We start from the raw sequence: 16936 nt of genomic DNA, 5'->3' as shown, positions 1-16936 counted from the left end.
TTAAAGACGTGCCGTAGGACCAGAGGAAATCCTTCTCATCCCGGGCTCTTAAAAGGCTTCTCAAGGGGGAGCAGTGGAGGGCGGAGGAGTGAGAAGGGAAGGACTTAAGGCAAGGGTGACGGAGCTTCCGTCCAGCCACAGGCCAGACAGGAGGGTCCGTTTTCCAGCCGTCTGAAACCACAAGACGCCTCCCATGTGGAGAACAGCGCGCAACCGAGGAGGAAACTCATCTCCTGCCACGGGAGAAAATGACTAGAGAGCGTTCGAAAACACAGCAGTGGATCTCAGCCTCCCATTCATTTTCATAGAGCTGGCTTTCAATTTCCTTCATGGACCTGGTCACTTGCACTCGTGGCGGAAGTGTGTGTGGGGGGTGTGGATGGGTTATGTGTGTGGCAAGCATAGCAAAGCCCGGTGGCCTTGTCAACCCACACAGATGTCTTGAAATGCATGACAGCAGAGCACGCAGATATTAATTCCAGGGTAACAAGTGAACAAATGTTAGGAAATATGAAAGAAAAATTTTGAATGTAACTAATCATACATAAGCATATCCTGCAACCCCAAATTACAATCTAGAGATGAGTTCATATATTCATTGATATTGTGTTATGCGAGTAATAATGCTGACAGCATTAGAATTTTGGTTTTCCTCTACTCTCATTAATATTAAACTAAAGTGAGATTCTAATGAATTTAGCATAAGTATTAAATATTTTAAAACAACAGTTTGGACATAGCTTCTACTATTAAGGTAGCGGTAAAAATAACCTTCACTGAAAATGTGCAAGCTGTAAGCATACTCATAAGAACTCCTTGTATATCCTCTGGCACAATGTTTCTTAATCCTGGTGCTGGAGTACCACCATCCTTCCCATTTTGGTGTTTTCCTTGGTCCCATCTCACCAGATTCAACTCGGCCAATTAACAAGACTAAACTAGCTTGAGGGTGGCACGATGGAGAACGGCTTGGCTACACTAAACTGCCCCTAGGCATGAAAGAGTGAGAATGTGTGTGCATGGGGCACTGGGATGGACTTGTAGGGTGTATTCCCACTTCCTACCCAGTGTTCGCAGGATAGGCTCCAGATCCACCATGACCCTGATCAGGATAAAGTGATTACTAAAGATCAATGAACTAGGTTGAACTGGTTAAATGAGAGGAGAGAAAACACCAAAGTTTGGGGAGGACTGAGAAATGCTGCTCTAGAACACTCCATACTTCTATGGATGAAGAATGCGTTTGAGGAGGCTATGAGCCACGAAGACATGACATCAAACATAGAACAAATAAACAAAGAGCGACAAATTTCTCAAATGATTGAGAAAGAAGTTGGCTGTAGTTGTGGATTTTTTTGCAAAGAGAAAAAAGACCAAAAATGGAGAACGAGGTGGGAGTTTTCCCTCAAACCTGTTCATGCTGTTGCTTCTACATCTGTGAGCAAAAGCATTGCTGCACTAATCATAATTTTAAAGAGCAAACACAAATACGTAACATCCATTCCGATCAATGGCAAGACACATGGTCGTTAGGAATTCGGGAATAAACACACCAATCAATGTATACCTCACAAGTTATTGTTATCAGAATAGTTCAAAGACATATGAATGACCTTTCAAAGTATATGTGCTCAAAGTAATGGACACCATAAAGTCAGTACACCTACAAACATATGGCCATATGCATCCCATGTGGGTTTCTCCTCTCCACAAATCCAAAGCCTCAGACCAGGCATGCCATGAATTTTGTTCGAGTGGAATGCTAACGAATCAGAAACAGATCAAAGCCCCAAGAAAAGAGGCAGCTCATGAAATAAAACGAGAAAATGAAAAGCTGAAATATTCAGCGTCCTAAAAAGAGTAGCACTCTTCTCTCTTTTCTCCCTCCACCCTCTCCACCATCCGTCTCTCCCCAGAGAGTGAGTAACGCTGCAGTTAGAGCAGCCATCAAGCTCCCAGGCTCCTTAACTGACATGCAAATATGCAAAAGTTCAAAAATAACAGCGGCCGCAGTTGAGAAGAATTGAGACTTAACACCACACGACTGTGGTCAAATATTCTGTCTGAGGTTCGACAGAGAGTCGGGACGAAAAGAGAGAGGCACAGAGAGAGAGAGAGAGAGAGAGAAAGAGAGAGGGACAGTAATGAAGCTAAATATGGTAAATTGAAGCTGTCTGTGATGATCACAAGTTTGTTTGTTGAAGATTTAATGCGCTGGGATCTGAGAGACAAAATCAGGCCAGTGCGGAAGAAAAGACCAAGCAGTGTGTCGCTAGTAGCTGATGCACAATTGTGCCAGTAATGTCACAGTGTGTACAGAGAGGGACTAAATCCCTTTTTTGCTACAGCACTGGAGTACATGTGCTAAGGGCTTAGCCTCTACTGCTTAATATAATGCTATATAATTTTTTATATATATTATATAATATTTTTCTTTAGAATCCCAAAAATATGGTGGCCCTTGGTGTGAATGAATTGGTGAATGTGTGTGTGTGTGTGTGTGTGTGTGTGTGTGTGTGCACGCATGGTGCCCTGCGATGGACTGGTGTCCCATCCTGTATGTATTCCCACCTCACTCCCTGTGTTCCCAGGATGCACCATGACACTGCGGTTACTGAAGATGAATGAATGAAGTCGCATCCAGAGTAGAACTTTTGTCTTGCTAATGAAGATCAATTAATGATGAATTAAGATCCATGGCACTAAATACTGAAAAATTTGCAAGCCAAAAAGACCTTTTTTTTTTCGGTATCAATATGACATTGGTTACCACCAGGGTAAGAACAGCTGAATTAAAAGAGTCTTAAACTGATGTCATTCCGCTGACTGTGATATGATTCATGCCATAAAACTCTGTCGTCAGCCGGTTTGGTTTTAAAGTGGGAAGCGGATGTTAAAGAATGGGGTTTGTATACACCAGAACAAAACAATGGCTTCTCTTTATGATTGACTGAGGGTATAATTTATTTCAGGTTAGAGCAATGTACTCAGGATGGCACAGAAAGCTAGAATGGCACGGTTAAAAACGTGACTGCATTTGCTTACAAGGCGCTCTTCAGAGGCATATATAGCAAGAAACCGCTGTCTGCTTTTTCACTGATATGCAGCAGGTCATGCCTCTCCGCTCTCTCCTAGCAGGGTTGAGATGAATTCTTCCCCTTTCTCTGCTGAACCTTTAGCACACTTTGGTTTCATTACCCATTTATGGGGATGGTATGGAACATCAGGCTTGTATTAGCCACACATGTATTCAGGTCATAATTCATAAACAATGCAAAGCTGAAATGAAGTAGAAGTTATTCGACCAAAGGAAAAACAGATGAGGGAGAGTAAAGGTACATCAATGGTGTGACATTCAGCCAACAGTCATGTTATACAAGATATAATAGCATTTATGATGTTTAGTTTTATATCTGTGGGAAAATCAGTGGCATTTATGACCGAAAATAAGATGTGAAGGAATGTGTTTGAACTGCACTAAAAAAAAAAGATCATAGATCATAGCAGATTTCTTCTTTTTTTCCCCTCATTTTTTTTTCTCCTCAATTTGGTCACCTGCTAATTGTCAACCACCAGCCAGCTCACCCCATCATATGACAACTACTACCCAGGGAGAGTGAGACATGAAGCCAGACATGAAGTAACACTCTCGCATATATGAGCTCAGAGACACCCACAAATGGCTAGTGTCACTGTGATTGACAGGAGAGTGAGCATGCCATGCCTCTCACCCAGAGAGCATGGCCAATTTTGGTCCCTTGGCTCCGGGCTGGCTGTGGCATCGTCCGGATTTGGAATTCCTTTTTTAGCACATTTCCAATAACACTACACCAAAATCATATATATTAGAACAATACAGCAGTGTTTGAATCAAGGGTACTTCAAGAGGAGAGGAGACACAGGCTCCTATTCTTGGATAAAAATAACTCTTAATTACTCCTATCAAAAAAGTTGATCTTCCAATAACAACGCATGCTATTGTGTGTATCAACAGTTCTGGACCAATTAGCAGCTTTTACATGGTTTCTTCTCTTCATGTACCAAGCCAGACCTCCATGTCCCACACTCATTTTAGTCCCATCTGTCTTTGCTGAGGAATGTGCAGAGATAAGGTGGCTTCAAACGCACATGGGCTTATTGATTTCCACGCTTCGACCATCTTCCCACATCAAAAAAGTCTACAGTGGGTTAAAAAAAAAAAACCTTTGTATTTCCACTGCAATGATAGACGGATGGATGTGCTGGAAAGATGGGGCCTCGGGTCCTAAGCTGGAGTCTGCTTTTAATAGAAATGCAGCACGTCTGAAGCTGAGCAGTCACCTCTGTCTGGCTGTGGATTGCAACACACTGGAATGTCTGAGAAAAAAAAGAAACTCAAGGAAGAAATGAACCCAAACAAGTTCAATGACAAGGTATTAATCAGAATCTGGAAGGCGTTTTCCCCAAAATGTTCTGTTCAATAGAGAGACTTTACAACACGAATGGACTTGCTAGGCCTCACCCAGGAAATCAAATTTAGTTTAAAAAAAAGCAGCGAGAAATGAGCAGCATTTCAGGGCCAGTCCTCCAGAGCAATCCTGCAGGACTAGAGTGATTAGGTTGTTTGATGCTGGCCTCTGAATTCTCAGAGATTGTGACTTCCTGCCCTTGCCCTACCCCAATAACCAGAGCCATAAGCCCACTAGCTGAGCAAATTTCACATCTGCGGACCAGCATCTGTTACCAGATCAAGGCACCACTTGCCCTTTACCTGTGCTAAAGGTCAATTTAAACAAGCACAGATCCAAAGTCTTTTAGTTCATTTCAGAACTCTTTGAAAAGTGATGAAAGCAAAGCAGAAGCGCAAAATGTGCCTCAATCCATAAGAATTAAGGTGAAGTAGCTTTGAGTAGCCTGGGTCTCATCGGGTGAATAGGGCCGTGAACGTAAAGAGATGGTTACAATTAAAGACAGAGGTTCTGACGAGATGGAAAACAGAGGAGGGGTCTCATAACTGCAACCACACACATTTTTACAAAAAGTGAGGTCAAAAAAAGTTAATACTCATTTTCAGTGTGTGTTTTTAATAGGAATATCATGTGCAGCTAGCTCTAGTTTCAGTATTTAGAGCCAGTCACCACACTGCTTTGCACACAACATTTTTGCTGGTATGCTCATTCCCTCTGATGATCAGAGACGCATGAGGATGAAAGATGGAAACTTTGTTTTTATATTCAAGCTTTGTACTTCAGTGTGGCGTTGCTATGGTAACACACAAGTAAAATCGACACACAAAATCACATTTGTATGGGAAGAAGGGATAACTATAAGAATGTCTTTTGTCTTTGATTAAAAAAATAAAAACAGGAAGGATAATGCAGAATATCAAATTAACATGTGTAAACAAAGAATGAACAATACAAGTTTGGGTGGTGACGTCCGACAATTAAAAAAAAAAAGCACAATAACATTTAGTATACTAATATTTGTGTAGAATAGCAGAAGTATCTAGTACTAGACACTAGTATACTCACCTGTATACACAATGCCACACAAATACTACTGCACTATTGATTGAAACATACAAATAACAAAATTATCTGCACACCTGGATAGTACTTCTTTGACATGCAAAGTGCACATATGCACACATATGCTCCAACATGCCAGCCCTTCTGTTAAGACGGCAAGCAGACGGCACTCTATGTGGTTCATTTCGTTTAAATTTCTCTGCTCGTCCTCACATCTTCGCTATCAGGCAATGCACATTTGATGAATGTGTTTCGCTGGCCCTTTGAAGTGCTGGACTGACTTTAAAGCTGGTCAGAGGCAGGTAGTGGAGCGGAGAAGCTGGCCACTCGTTAGCCTGATGACAGCTTAATTAGTGCCCAGACAAAACAGGCTTCTGCATTGTTCTGTCCTGGTGTTGGGTAAATTATTATACTTAAATCGTTTGTGATAAATCACACATTTTATAGACTTAATAAACAGAAGGAAAAGCCTGTGTGAATACTGGAATATTTAAAAAACCATGTGCCAGTGGTGTCTAGGTCTGATTTCTTATCAATTACCTTACTTTGTTTTTTTTTTTTACTTATCATTTTTGACAAGACTAACTAATGAAAGAGTATAGCTGCCATAACTCAATAGCATGTGTATTTTCATTTAATAAACTGGAAGAGCAAAAACATAGCATTTACAGTACCCCAATCATGCAATTATATATATATATATATACACACACACACACACACACACACAAAGAGTAGATATAATAAATAATTCTGTACTGTACAAAATTCAGAATCTGACACCATAAATTAGCTCCCAAAAAAATCTGTTGGCTTTATGCTACCCTTATAAGTGGATTATTTGTTTGTGTTTTCTTAAAAGGCTTTACAGCTTTATCATTATGATAACGTATTAAAATGAGCACATTAATATAAAACTATCATTTGAATTACAACCGGAAACCACCGTCTGAGCCATGCTGTTACAGAAAATTAAATGAACCCCTTCCGAATTACGAATTCCACCAAGAATAATGGTTCAAATTTGAACATGCAGCAAGTTCTGCTTCATCGACAACATGCATTTATTTGACTGTGAATTCTAAAGGTTATCAGTAATCAGTTCAGACTATAGCACAAATAAATGCAACTGGATGACGCGTAGAAAACAACAACAACAAAAACACCAGCACTATGACTGACAGCTTCCATTACAGTACGGTAGTACACAAAATTTTATTGCTTGGTCAGTTCCACGGTCCTGGGTTATGGATTTTGAAAGTCTAATGAAGCTCACGGGTGTCTGTGCCTCATGCAGCGCGAGAGCTCTGGGCTTAATGGAGCAGAACTCACTGTTCATTCCTTACACTTTTTTCATTTCATCAAAGTCTCAGAAGCTGAATACAGCTGGATAAAGTGGGATCGTTCGTTATAACACAGTCTTAAATATGCCCATTAAGAAACAACAGAAAATATGCCATTGAATGCAAGCTTGTCAAATTCACAGGAAGATACCACATGTCCATGGGAAACTAAATCTGGATGTTGTCATAGGCACTAAGAGTTAATGACGCAGGCCTAAATAAGAGCAGCCCATTGCTGCCAGTCAGGTGTGATATACCACAGTCAGGGGCCAAACAAACACACAAATAGTAAACAGTGAGGTCATAGGTGGCAATTAACGAAGCCTTATGTCACTGTTTAAAACTGGGTTGTGAGATTCTGGAGATTCTGGATTCAGCATGTGGGCTTTGCACATTTGCTTATGTGATAAGCTTGCCTACATTACTACTATGGTAAAAACACACAGACTTTGGTATCAAAGATGCAAATATTTGTGTAAAAATGTGGGCATATATTCTGGTAAATAAGTTTGGGGATATCTTCTCAGGCAGCCTGTGTGCTGCTACATCTCCAGCTGCATTCCTTTATTGGGGAACAGGCTGAGCTTAACACCGCACGCGAGGGTCAGGAGATGGCCTTTCCCATTACAGGCTTTTCAGAAGAGCAGCTTCCGCAGAGTGACACCATGACTCATTCTAACCCAGCTAGATTAGCAAACTGCTGCTTCAGTAGTACTGCAATATATGGTTACATAGCACTACACGGATAAGAGTGATTCCAGATATCACAAATCACTCAACCAAAAATTCATTGCAATGCTAACCACTACCTTTCAAACTGTAGAAAGTTACTGTAATTAGTTTAATGTGGATTATTAAGAAAATCTGGACCCGATATCTCAATCACCAGAATAAAAGAAAATCTAAAATGTGTCTAACAATGAATTAGAAAATAAGAAGACCAGCTCCCATCTTCTTTAGTCTTATGCTAATCAAATTCCTCAGTATTTTCAGCATTTTTGACTCAGTATTTTAACACATTATCACTCACCTGAGTGCCTCTTCCAACTTCATGCTCTTTTTTCTGGCTTCAGTACGCTCCTTCTCCAGCTCGGCCTGCAGAGCCTGCACCTGTGGCAGGACGGGACAGCACAGGCGTCAATCAATCACCTTGTCCAATCAACTCTTACTCCCGTAATTTACCACCGCACAGCTACGGCTCTGTCTTTTACAGAGCCCTCCACTTCCTCTATCTCCTAGGGATCAGAGGTCAAGTCCTGCTCAACCCTGCCTGAGTGCCTGCAGGTGTATAGCGCCCTGGCTGTCCAGATGTGCGCCTCACCATCAGCCTTTATGACCCTGGCGGAGACTTTGAAGGCAGGCTGTGGTCCAGGTGTTGTGGCCTCTCTCTCAAAAATGTGATCTCCGCTTGATCGTGATGGCCTAATTCATTACGACGACTTCCTTTCTTTTCATTTTAGATTTTTTTATGACAGAAATGATGCTTTGAAGGGGGCCTGTTAAATGTTCAAAGTGGGGCCAGGCACAACAGACGATTATCCAGTCAAGCTCGCCTTTTACGACAGGTTCCTCTATACATACAATAATCAGTACTCAATAATCAGCCCTAGAACCTTAAACCATGACTCTGCTAATACTGTTTAAGTCTCAAGCCCAAATCAGAATCTGTACCACAGTCAACCTGAGTTTATTCAGTTTCTTTTTCTCCCCCATAGTTGCCTAGTGGACAAGTAATTTAAAACGAGCAGGAGAAAACCAACTTCTTATTGAATTTCACAAAATAAAAGTTTTTATCTGATATGTGTTTAAACTTATAGTAGTGTGTATATATTGTATATGTATATGTACTAGTTTTTACTAGTTGGATTAATTAGTATGCATGTATGATATCCAATCTTTTGAGAATCAAAAACACGCTTGTACAGAAACACTTTTGATGAAACCGAAAAAAATAAAGTCCAGTGTAAAGCTGTTATATATGTAATTCTCCTGTTTACTACATGCAGTCACCTCAAGATAAAACATATAGAGAGAAAAAAAAACTTCGGCCAACAACTTTTTGTTGAGGAAGCAAACATGATGTGCTACATTAGAGACTTTGTTAGAAGACGATAACGATCATAAACTTGTTCGTTTCCCTTAATACAACTAACTAGATAACTATTTGTCCATACTTTATTAAATTATGTCTTTTTAGCCTAGTCAATTAGGTTTCCATGCAACCAAAACATGCGACTGGGACACACACTGGAGCTTTTATTTGCTTGATGAGCTAGCTAATAAATTTATGATGTGTCCACTTCTGAGTATGAAAAAAATCTGCAGCTCAGTAACAAATCTAAACCCTGGACTAAAACTTAACCTGACCGAGTGCATGTGTAGGTGTCTCACCACATTTGTGAAAGTAGGAGGAGTTTCTTTGGAAGTTATCCAGTAGTGATTGGGGATAGGCAGAATAGGCTAAATTAAAAAGGGGTTTTGAAATGAAATTAGGCAAATATTATTTAACATTAAAACTGGTGGTGTTGCAATGTATCTTGCACCAATAAGTTTGTTCTAATGTCAGCGTACATCTCCAAACACAAGTGTGCCAATCTTAAGTGAAACAAATCTTTACAGAGCGCATAAGGATTTGCGCATTTTCTGTGGCTGAGGGTTAAATGGCATTCTATTATGCTTGACGGCACCAGATAAGGAAGACAGCGCCAATATGTTAAAGACTATGCAGGACGCAAATAAAGTGAATAGGAAGCTGTCTGAGATTTGGCCTAACGTTAATATGGTGGCTTTTACTCACATCACAGGTAAAAAATTTGAAAGAAAACTCAAAAGCACAAATAAACACAGCAATATGCATAAATAAATAAGTAAAAATGAATCTGAAATTAAACTGTATAATAAAATTGTGATGTTGCCTCCTTAAATCCCACAGAAAAAGGACTTGGATACGACACAGGACAACTCTAGCAGAATTTCAGTACAGCAGCGAAGATTTCTGTACCACTAGAGAAGAGACATTAATCATGAATCTGTGCTGATTATGTTTAACCATAATGCGTTATTTTTAACTCCGCCCCTATCTCCCAGCTTGGCTCTGAGAGTACCTGGGCAATAACGGTAACCCAATTGAATTTGTCAAGCCTTGCTGCACTATCTGGTGGAAAAGCAACATAAAACACTACATTTGTTACTTTCACAGCAGAAAGATGTTCTGTCCGGGTGCGGACAGAATTCTTCAAAAGAAAATTCACCTTTTTGTCACAGGTGTGTTGCAGGTCCATTTTCTCATGCTGCATCTTATTTTCCAGCTCCTGGTCAATTAAAAAAAAAAAAAAAATCAAACCCTTCAGTTTGCTTTTCTACACATCAATTTTTTTCTGCACCACATCAAGTTAAATGACTAAATTTGATCTCTAAGTAGACAAGAAAAATCACACAAAAAAGCAAGAAGCGTTTGAGTAAACAGATAATTTCAGTTCCTTGTTTCTACTCTTACAAGAGTTACGGGACAGTAATAAAGTAGACAAGTGTGTCATGAGCATTTACCCTGAGCTGCTTTTGCCTTTGGTGCTCGCTGTCTCGCAGCTGCTGTTTGAGCCGAGCCACCATCTGTTCCAGATCCTCGATCACTTCAGACGCCTGACAGCAAGTCCACATTTAAATCGGGAACTGTTAGCACAATTCAGGTTCTTTCCTATTTCCAAGTATAAAACCCTTTCAGACTCAATCAACTTTTCGTAGATATTTGTAGGCTGTAACAACACACAGTAACAAGCCTAAAACAAAAGAGTTGCAAAGTATTCTGAATATTATCTGATGCTAGTCCCATCGAATACTTTTAGACGATAAAATAAATGCTTCTAAATCAGAGCAAAATTGATACTGTTGGTACATTTACCTTTTGGTTTGGTTACACATTTAATTAAAGGAAACAAACCCCTTTAGCTGAGGGTTGTATATGGCTGAAAAAGCACTCATAAAACTCTTTCATTCACTGGTCAGAAATACAGCGACAGAACAAGGTAGAGAAATGTCATTTCATCAAGCATGGAGAAAATGGAGTTGATGTTAAATAAATGATTAAATGAATCACTACTTTAAAACCTTTTGTGTACAGCATCCATTTTTCCGTTTACTTTCTGTTTTTGTTCATGGGCCCAAACATCCAGAACAGGCAGTGCTACAGCTCTGCCTTTGGCAACACTTCCTGACAGCAGACAGGAAGTGTTTCTTTTCATTCTGGTGCAAGTGCGTGCTTTCGTATAAAGTCATTAACATGAAGTGCAGTGCTCCTTAGTAACTGCCTGGACAGTTTGCTTATATTTTTGGAAATACTAAATTTGTTAGAAAATTTCACTGGCAGGCAGAAACAAAAATAATAACTAGACTAAAATGACTAAAATAATAAACAGAGTCAAGTGTTTTCTGAGGCATAATGGTAGTTTTCAATAGGGTTCACACCTAAAAAACACAAATAATAATAATAATAATAATAATAATAATAATGATAATAATAATAATAATAATAATGGTTTAGGCCACGCCCATTTTAAGTTTAAATCCAAATGCAGATCCGAACATTTGGACCACTAAACAGATACAGATAGTGGCACTGCATTACACACCTAATCTACAAAAAAATAAATAAATAAATAAATAAATACTGCCCACAATTCATTAGGTCTGTCGATTAAAATCCTCAATTACAATTTATCGTTTGGAGTATTCGGCAAAATGGAGGCGACATGGCAGTGCACGAACGAGGGTCCATGCAACAAACGACAAAGAATGTCAACTGTGTGCGAGCACTTTTCATTAGATGTGAAAAACAATGTTGTCTGCTATCACTGCAGAAATGAACTCAAAAACCATAACAGCCCATCTTCAATGCTGCAGCACCTGAAAAGGTGACATCCAGGTTTCACAGATCCGCCACCACACACAGCACAATAAATTCACTACTAGATACATTTGACTAATTTTTAATAATCTTAATCTGCACACCCATTTTAAGCACAGGCCTGAAAATGATGTGTATGATATGTATGATGTGTGTGATGTGTATGATATATTCGTTTCACATTATGAAAGAGTTTTTCGCCACTTAAAACGCCTGTCAGAGCACATAATTTAATAGAAAGTAGATAGAAATGATAATTATCGCTGACCAACATGTGAATACATATTTTTCCAGTATGCACTTTACTGTTCATCACGTCTCATAATAAAGTTTGAGTTTGCATGTTTCCATGGTTACTCATCACACAAATCAAGAAATTATAATCACTGTAGCATTTCTATCGTAAAACGGTGGTCAAATATCAAATATTGAGTGACAGAACCTTTTGAATTATATATAGTTTGGCGAGATTAAATAATTATCTTAAATGAACTTATAGTTCACTTAAGTCTATTTTTATTGAGTAAAAAAAAAATTCGGTGATTAATCATCAAAATAATCGTCAGATTACTCGATTACCAATATAATCGATTGTGACAGCCCTACTTTCTATAATACTATGGCAAGTTTTATTGAGTCCGAGTCGAATCTCTTCCTTACTGCAATCAAACCACACTACAGTTCGCTTGGCACTGCTAAAATCACCTCGCTCGGACGCTCTTGTTTCAATCCACACCCAAGTGCGAGTGCTGTGTCCTCACCTGCACACGTGAACTGCACCAGGGTTCGTTTCAAACCAGGACTAAAAGCAACTGTAGAATATGATTGCGCTTACCACAGTGTAAAAGGTGAATCAGTGAGGAAATACTAAGTGGAGGGCTTGTCATGAGGCTACCTTGGCTGCAGACAGTGCATGCTCCTGCTGAAAGTGGCTGATGTCTGCGTCATGTTTGGCCTGGAGCTTTTGTAGTGCATCCTCATGCTGCTCACTCTGTAGATCCTTCTCCCTCTGAAGAGTCATATTCCTGAAACACACACACACACACACATATATACACACACAAAACAGCTGTCTACTCAAGGGCAGATACTTCAAAAGAATATACAAAACATTATGTATATTATGTGGATGACTAGGGACACACTTTCTGTGTGTGTGTGTGTGTGTGTGTGTGTGTGTATGTACCTGCAGTTGGCATCCTGAAGCTCAGCACTGATGGCTGCAATGTGGATCTCCAGCTCGGCTTTCTCCTGTGTGACCTTCTGCCTGAGCAACTTGCCATTCTCCACCTCCACTGAGAGCTGCTTCACCCGTGCCTCCAGATCCCGCACTGTCTGCTCCTATGCCAACACACACACGGACACAGCGAGGAAAAATTCACTGCACAATTCAACGTGAATAAAAATAAAGTGACAAACTTTAGAATAACTTTAGAATTTAAATTATATATTTCAGGTATAAGTGTTTACACACATGCACGTCTTTCACAGAAATTATGAGAATTATAAAATACATTTTAAACAAAAGTAACATTGTGTTATTTATGAAGTATACAACAACCTAAACACTTATCTGGAAATATCAAAAAGCTGCCACATGTCCACAAAAATCTTGTAAACAAACTAATCTGGGACTGGTTATAAATTAACAAGGGACAAGTGATTTTTCTATCAGCTGGATGTTTTGCATCACACACAGTGAATATATTTTATCATATATTTGAACTAATATATAACTTACGGACAACTATAATCATGCTCTTGTGGCATATTTGACTATTAAGTGAAGCTCCCAGCCGTAGCTGTCACCGTAATGGTCGAATTAATCAGCTTGCAACATTGTGCTCTTTCTTTAGATGAACTTTAATTTTCTTTTTCCATCTAATGGACTTCTAGTGAAGAGAGACAAACTGACAACCAATGGCAATTACATTTATTTAGAGAACTGTTTGAAACATTTTCTCATAATTTGTAGGCAAAAATGACAGAAGTCGTGGTGGACAGAAAACTGCTTTTGGCCCAACATAAGAATCAAAGTGATGTCTATCTAGATCATAATAAAATTATCAGACCACTGTTGAGCTTGCTGGAGAAAGAGAAAAAAAAAACAGCAGGTCATTCTAGTGGGAACTGTCTCAGAAGAAGAGAGATAAAAAAAGACAGACATTGTTAATAAAATCCCAGAACAAAAGCTATAAAATATGGAGTTATTCCACGTTCCCATAAGAAACTAATCATGTCTGATAAGGCTTAGCTTCACATGTTGTTCTTTTCTCTGTCAGTCTTGAGTTTGCTCTTCAGTTGGAAAAACACTCATTGAGTATAGAATGAGGAGATACAGAACAAGACCCTATTATCTTAAAAAACAAAACAAAACAAAAAAAACTAACAAACAAACAAATTTTCTCCCGTCATACAGGAGATCGGGCATAACTATGAACACTTTATTTTCTCATGATCTGCATTATGCTGAAATGGTTTATAGGAAATGGTGCCTGGAAGGCCCGTGTGGAGGCTCAACCAAAACCAGACATCAAGAAATGAAGCTTTTACACACACACGCACAGGCACACACAGGCGCACACACACACACACACACACACACACACACATATGCTCTTCTGGTCTCATCCTTAATGGAAGCCACTGTCCCTAACATGGCAGCTGGAATGCAGGTTGATGTACGTGATGACAGCCTATTGATTTAAGATACGCGGCTCATCCTGATGAAAGTTGCCCGCACTGAAAGGAGTGGCTTCAGAGACACAGGCAGCTTCGAAGAAATGGAAAAATGAGCCTTTGTTAGCTGCCGGCGTGAAACGTGGCATGATCTAAAGAACGACAAGTTTCAATCATGACGCATGTGGCTAGTGATTTATTGGGAAGTTCGAAGTCTGACCCTCGGTAATGCAAGAGAAAGGGGAAAAAAAACCTGGCAACTGACTGGAGGCCTGGAATTAATACACATATTTATCTCAGTGAACCGTGCAATCTGTCATTCCAACTTTGACTGTCAAATATCCTTGGCAAAACTTGGCAAATGCTAACATGAGTAATAATGATGTAACACGAAGAAAATATACATAGATAGCAGTCAATGAAGAGATGAAAGATGAGGAAATGCCTAGCAGTTTGGATGGAAGCAGTGGGGGCGCATATATTTATTCCTTCTATCAGACATGCAGACAACGGAGGAATAACACACTCTACAATAGACAATGTGTTGCTGCACACACACCAGTGCAGAGACACAGAGATGAGTGATTTGCTCAGATTGGTTTTTTTTAATCATAAGCTTATGTGTATGTGTGTTTTTGTTTGTTTGTTTGTTTGTACGTTTCATAGCAAAATTAGTTTTCACTGTCCAAGCCTTGCTCTTGCTTTTGAGCACACACGATTATGTATTACAGAGCAGCTTTCATGAGTATGCCAGGAGAAGCATGAGGATTTGTGTTTGGGGGTCTATATTTAGTGGCCTGCATGTTGTGTATTTGTGTGTATTTAGAGCCTCTTCTGAACCCTGATGCATGACACAGTTGTGATCCAGGAATTTAATAGGCAAAAACTAAAAAGAAGGAAAAGCAGCTGTTTTCAATACAAACTTTCCCTATAAGAATTCATATTTTGGAAAGGTTGGCTGGGGGATGAGGAATGAGTAACAAATCCAGCAACAGGCTGTAAGTGCAAAGATAGACAGTAGTTAACAAAGGAGGCTCAGACATATCAAACCTACTCATTTAAGAAATAAATTCTCCCTGAAAACTATAAGATGGCTCCCAACAGAATGAATGCGAGACAACAACTTTGACTGAAGCATTTCGTAGCAAATTATGAATTTTTCCCCTGATTTTCTGTCAGTTCCCACCCTCCAGTCAGCTCTCCCCTATCATACGACAAACTACCGACTGGTGAGCGTGAAGGCTAACGTGCTTCCTCAGAGACATGTGAATCCAGCCTGATGCATTTTTTCAAACTATTGCTTATGCTGCATCACAGGGCAGTGTAACACACTCAGAGGAAGTGCTATCTACCCTCTTCTGCATACATGCACTCACAGATGCCTGGGATTGGCTAGTGTTGCTGTGACTGATGGAGGAGAGAGAGTATGCTATCCTTCCCACCCAGAGAGTCAGTTTTGCTCCCTTGACTCCTGGCAATGCAGAACTATTCAAATTTCTTTCTTTCTGCCTTCTTTCTTTCTTTCGCAAACCAGTGACTGGGAATTGTTTTACGGAATTCTCCTCTGCATCTGACAGGATAGGTGGCTCATCAAGTAACTTTATGCTTTGATCACTAAGTGACAGTGACCTAAAAAAAAAGCATGAAAAAGTGTGTAAATGTAAATGATATCTTCTCATATATTAGGCAATTTGGGACGATTGACAGTAGTATAGGGAATTGTAGATAGATTCCAACTATCTCAGTGGCTATCAAGTCAGATTATTTAAATGTCTCTGGGAAAATGTGGTGTTTGCAGCTCTAAGATCTACAAAAAAAAAAAAAGTGTATTGCATCTCATAATGTTTCCTTTTCACCTATTTTGTATCCTATATGAACCTTAACAACCTGCTGTCTGACTTCAGAACAGAGCGACTAAACATCTTTCTTGTCAGCTATGAATGTCTTCACTTGCAAAACATGAAAGAATTATCAGGGCAACTTCACTATACAAGAATTCAACAAGTATCTCCACTGCTGTTTAACACAGAGCACATGCAAGCATAGTTTATACAATTTTATTACATTTTTTATAATGAGCTTAGATACAGTTAATCTCAACTTCAGTTCTGCAGCACTCCTGGTAATTAAGCCAAATAAAACCCTGACTAATTAGAGCTGCAGCCGACTCGTACCCATATCTAACGTTCCATACTGGTACTGTGATACGTATACAGCGAATCAGCTGTCATACTGACCACTACTTTCTACACGCAACATGTAACAATTCAGGTAAATAAATGATTGCTGGTCCAGTTCTTTGTTTAGGTCAGTTACCTTTGTGGACAGTATATGACATATGTTGCATTTCTTTGAAGAGTTGCCTTTTTTTCCCCAAAAAATTGAGGATAGTGCCAAAACACGGACAAAGGAATGATGAAAGAAGATAAGGCAAACAAAGTCTTTCAAAGCCTGTTGCATTGAGACATCAAATAGAACCGGGGCACAGCACATGCTCGCTCAGC

At 39.5% G+C, this 16936-nt stretch overlaps 1 protein-coding gene across 7 annotated transcripts in view; it reads right to left on the bottom strand.

Moving 5' to 3' along the window:
• cep112 (centrosomal protein 112) overlaps positions 1–16936 on the bottom strand; it is a 137899-nt gene that overhangs the window by 64671 nt on the left and 56292 nt on the right. For all 7 annotated transcript variants that reach the window (XM_053239046.1, XM_026916234.3, XM_053239044.1 and 4 more), the window contains 5 exons: positions 12940–13094; positions 12649–12778; positions 10400–10492; positions 10105–10164; positions 7884–7963 (listed from right to left, as the gene is read on the bottom strand). In XM_053239046.1, coding sequence (XP_053095021.1) covers positions 7884–7963; positions 10105–10164; positions 10400–10492; positions 12649–12778; positions 12940–13094 — 518 coding nt within the window. The remainder of the gene's footprint in view (positions 1–7883; positions 7964–10104; positions 10165–10399; positions 10493–12648; positions 12779–12939; positions 13095–16936) is intronic.

The sequence above is a fragment of the Pangasianodon hypophthalmus genome, chromosome 13, assembly GCF_027358585.1.
Source record: "Pangasianodon hypophthalmus isolate fPanHyp1 chromosome 13, fPanHyp1.pri, whole genome shotgun sequence".
Classification (NCBI taxonomy): Eukaryota; Metazoa; Chordata; class Actinopteri; order Siluriformes; family Pangasiidae; genus Pangasianodon; species Pangasianodon hypophthalmus.
This window is presented reverse-complemented; position numbering and strand designations above follow the sequence as displayed.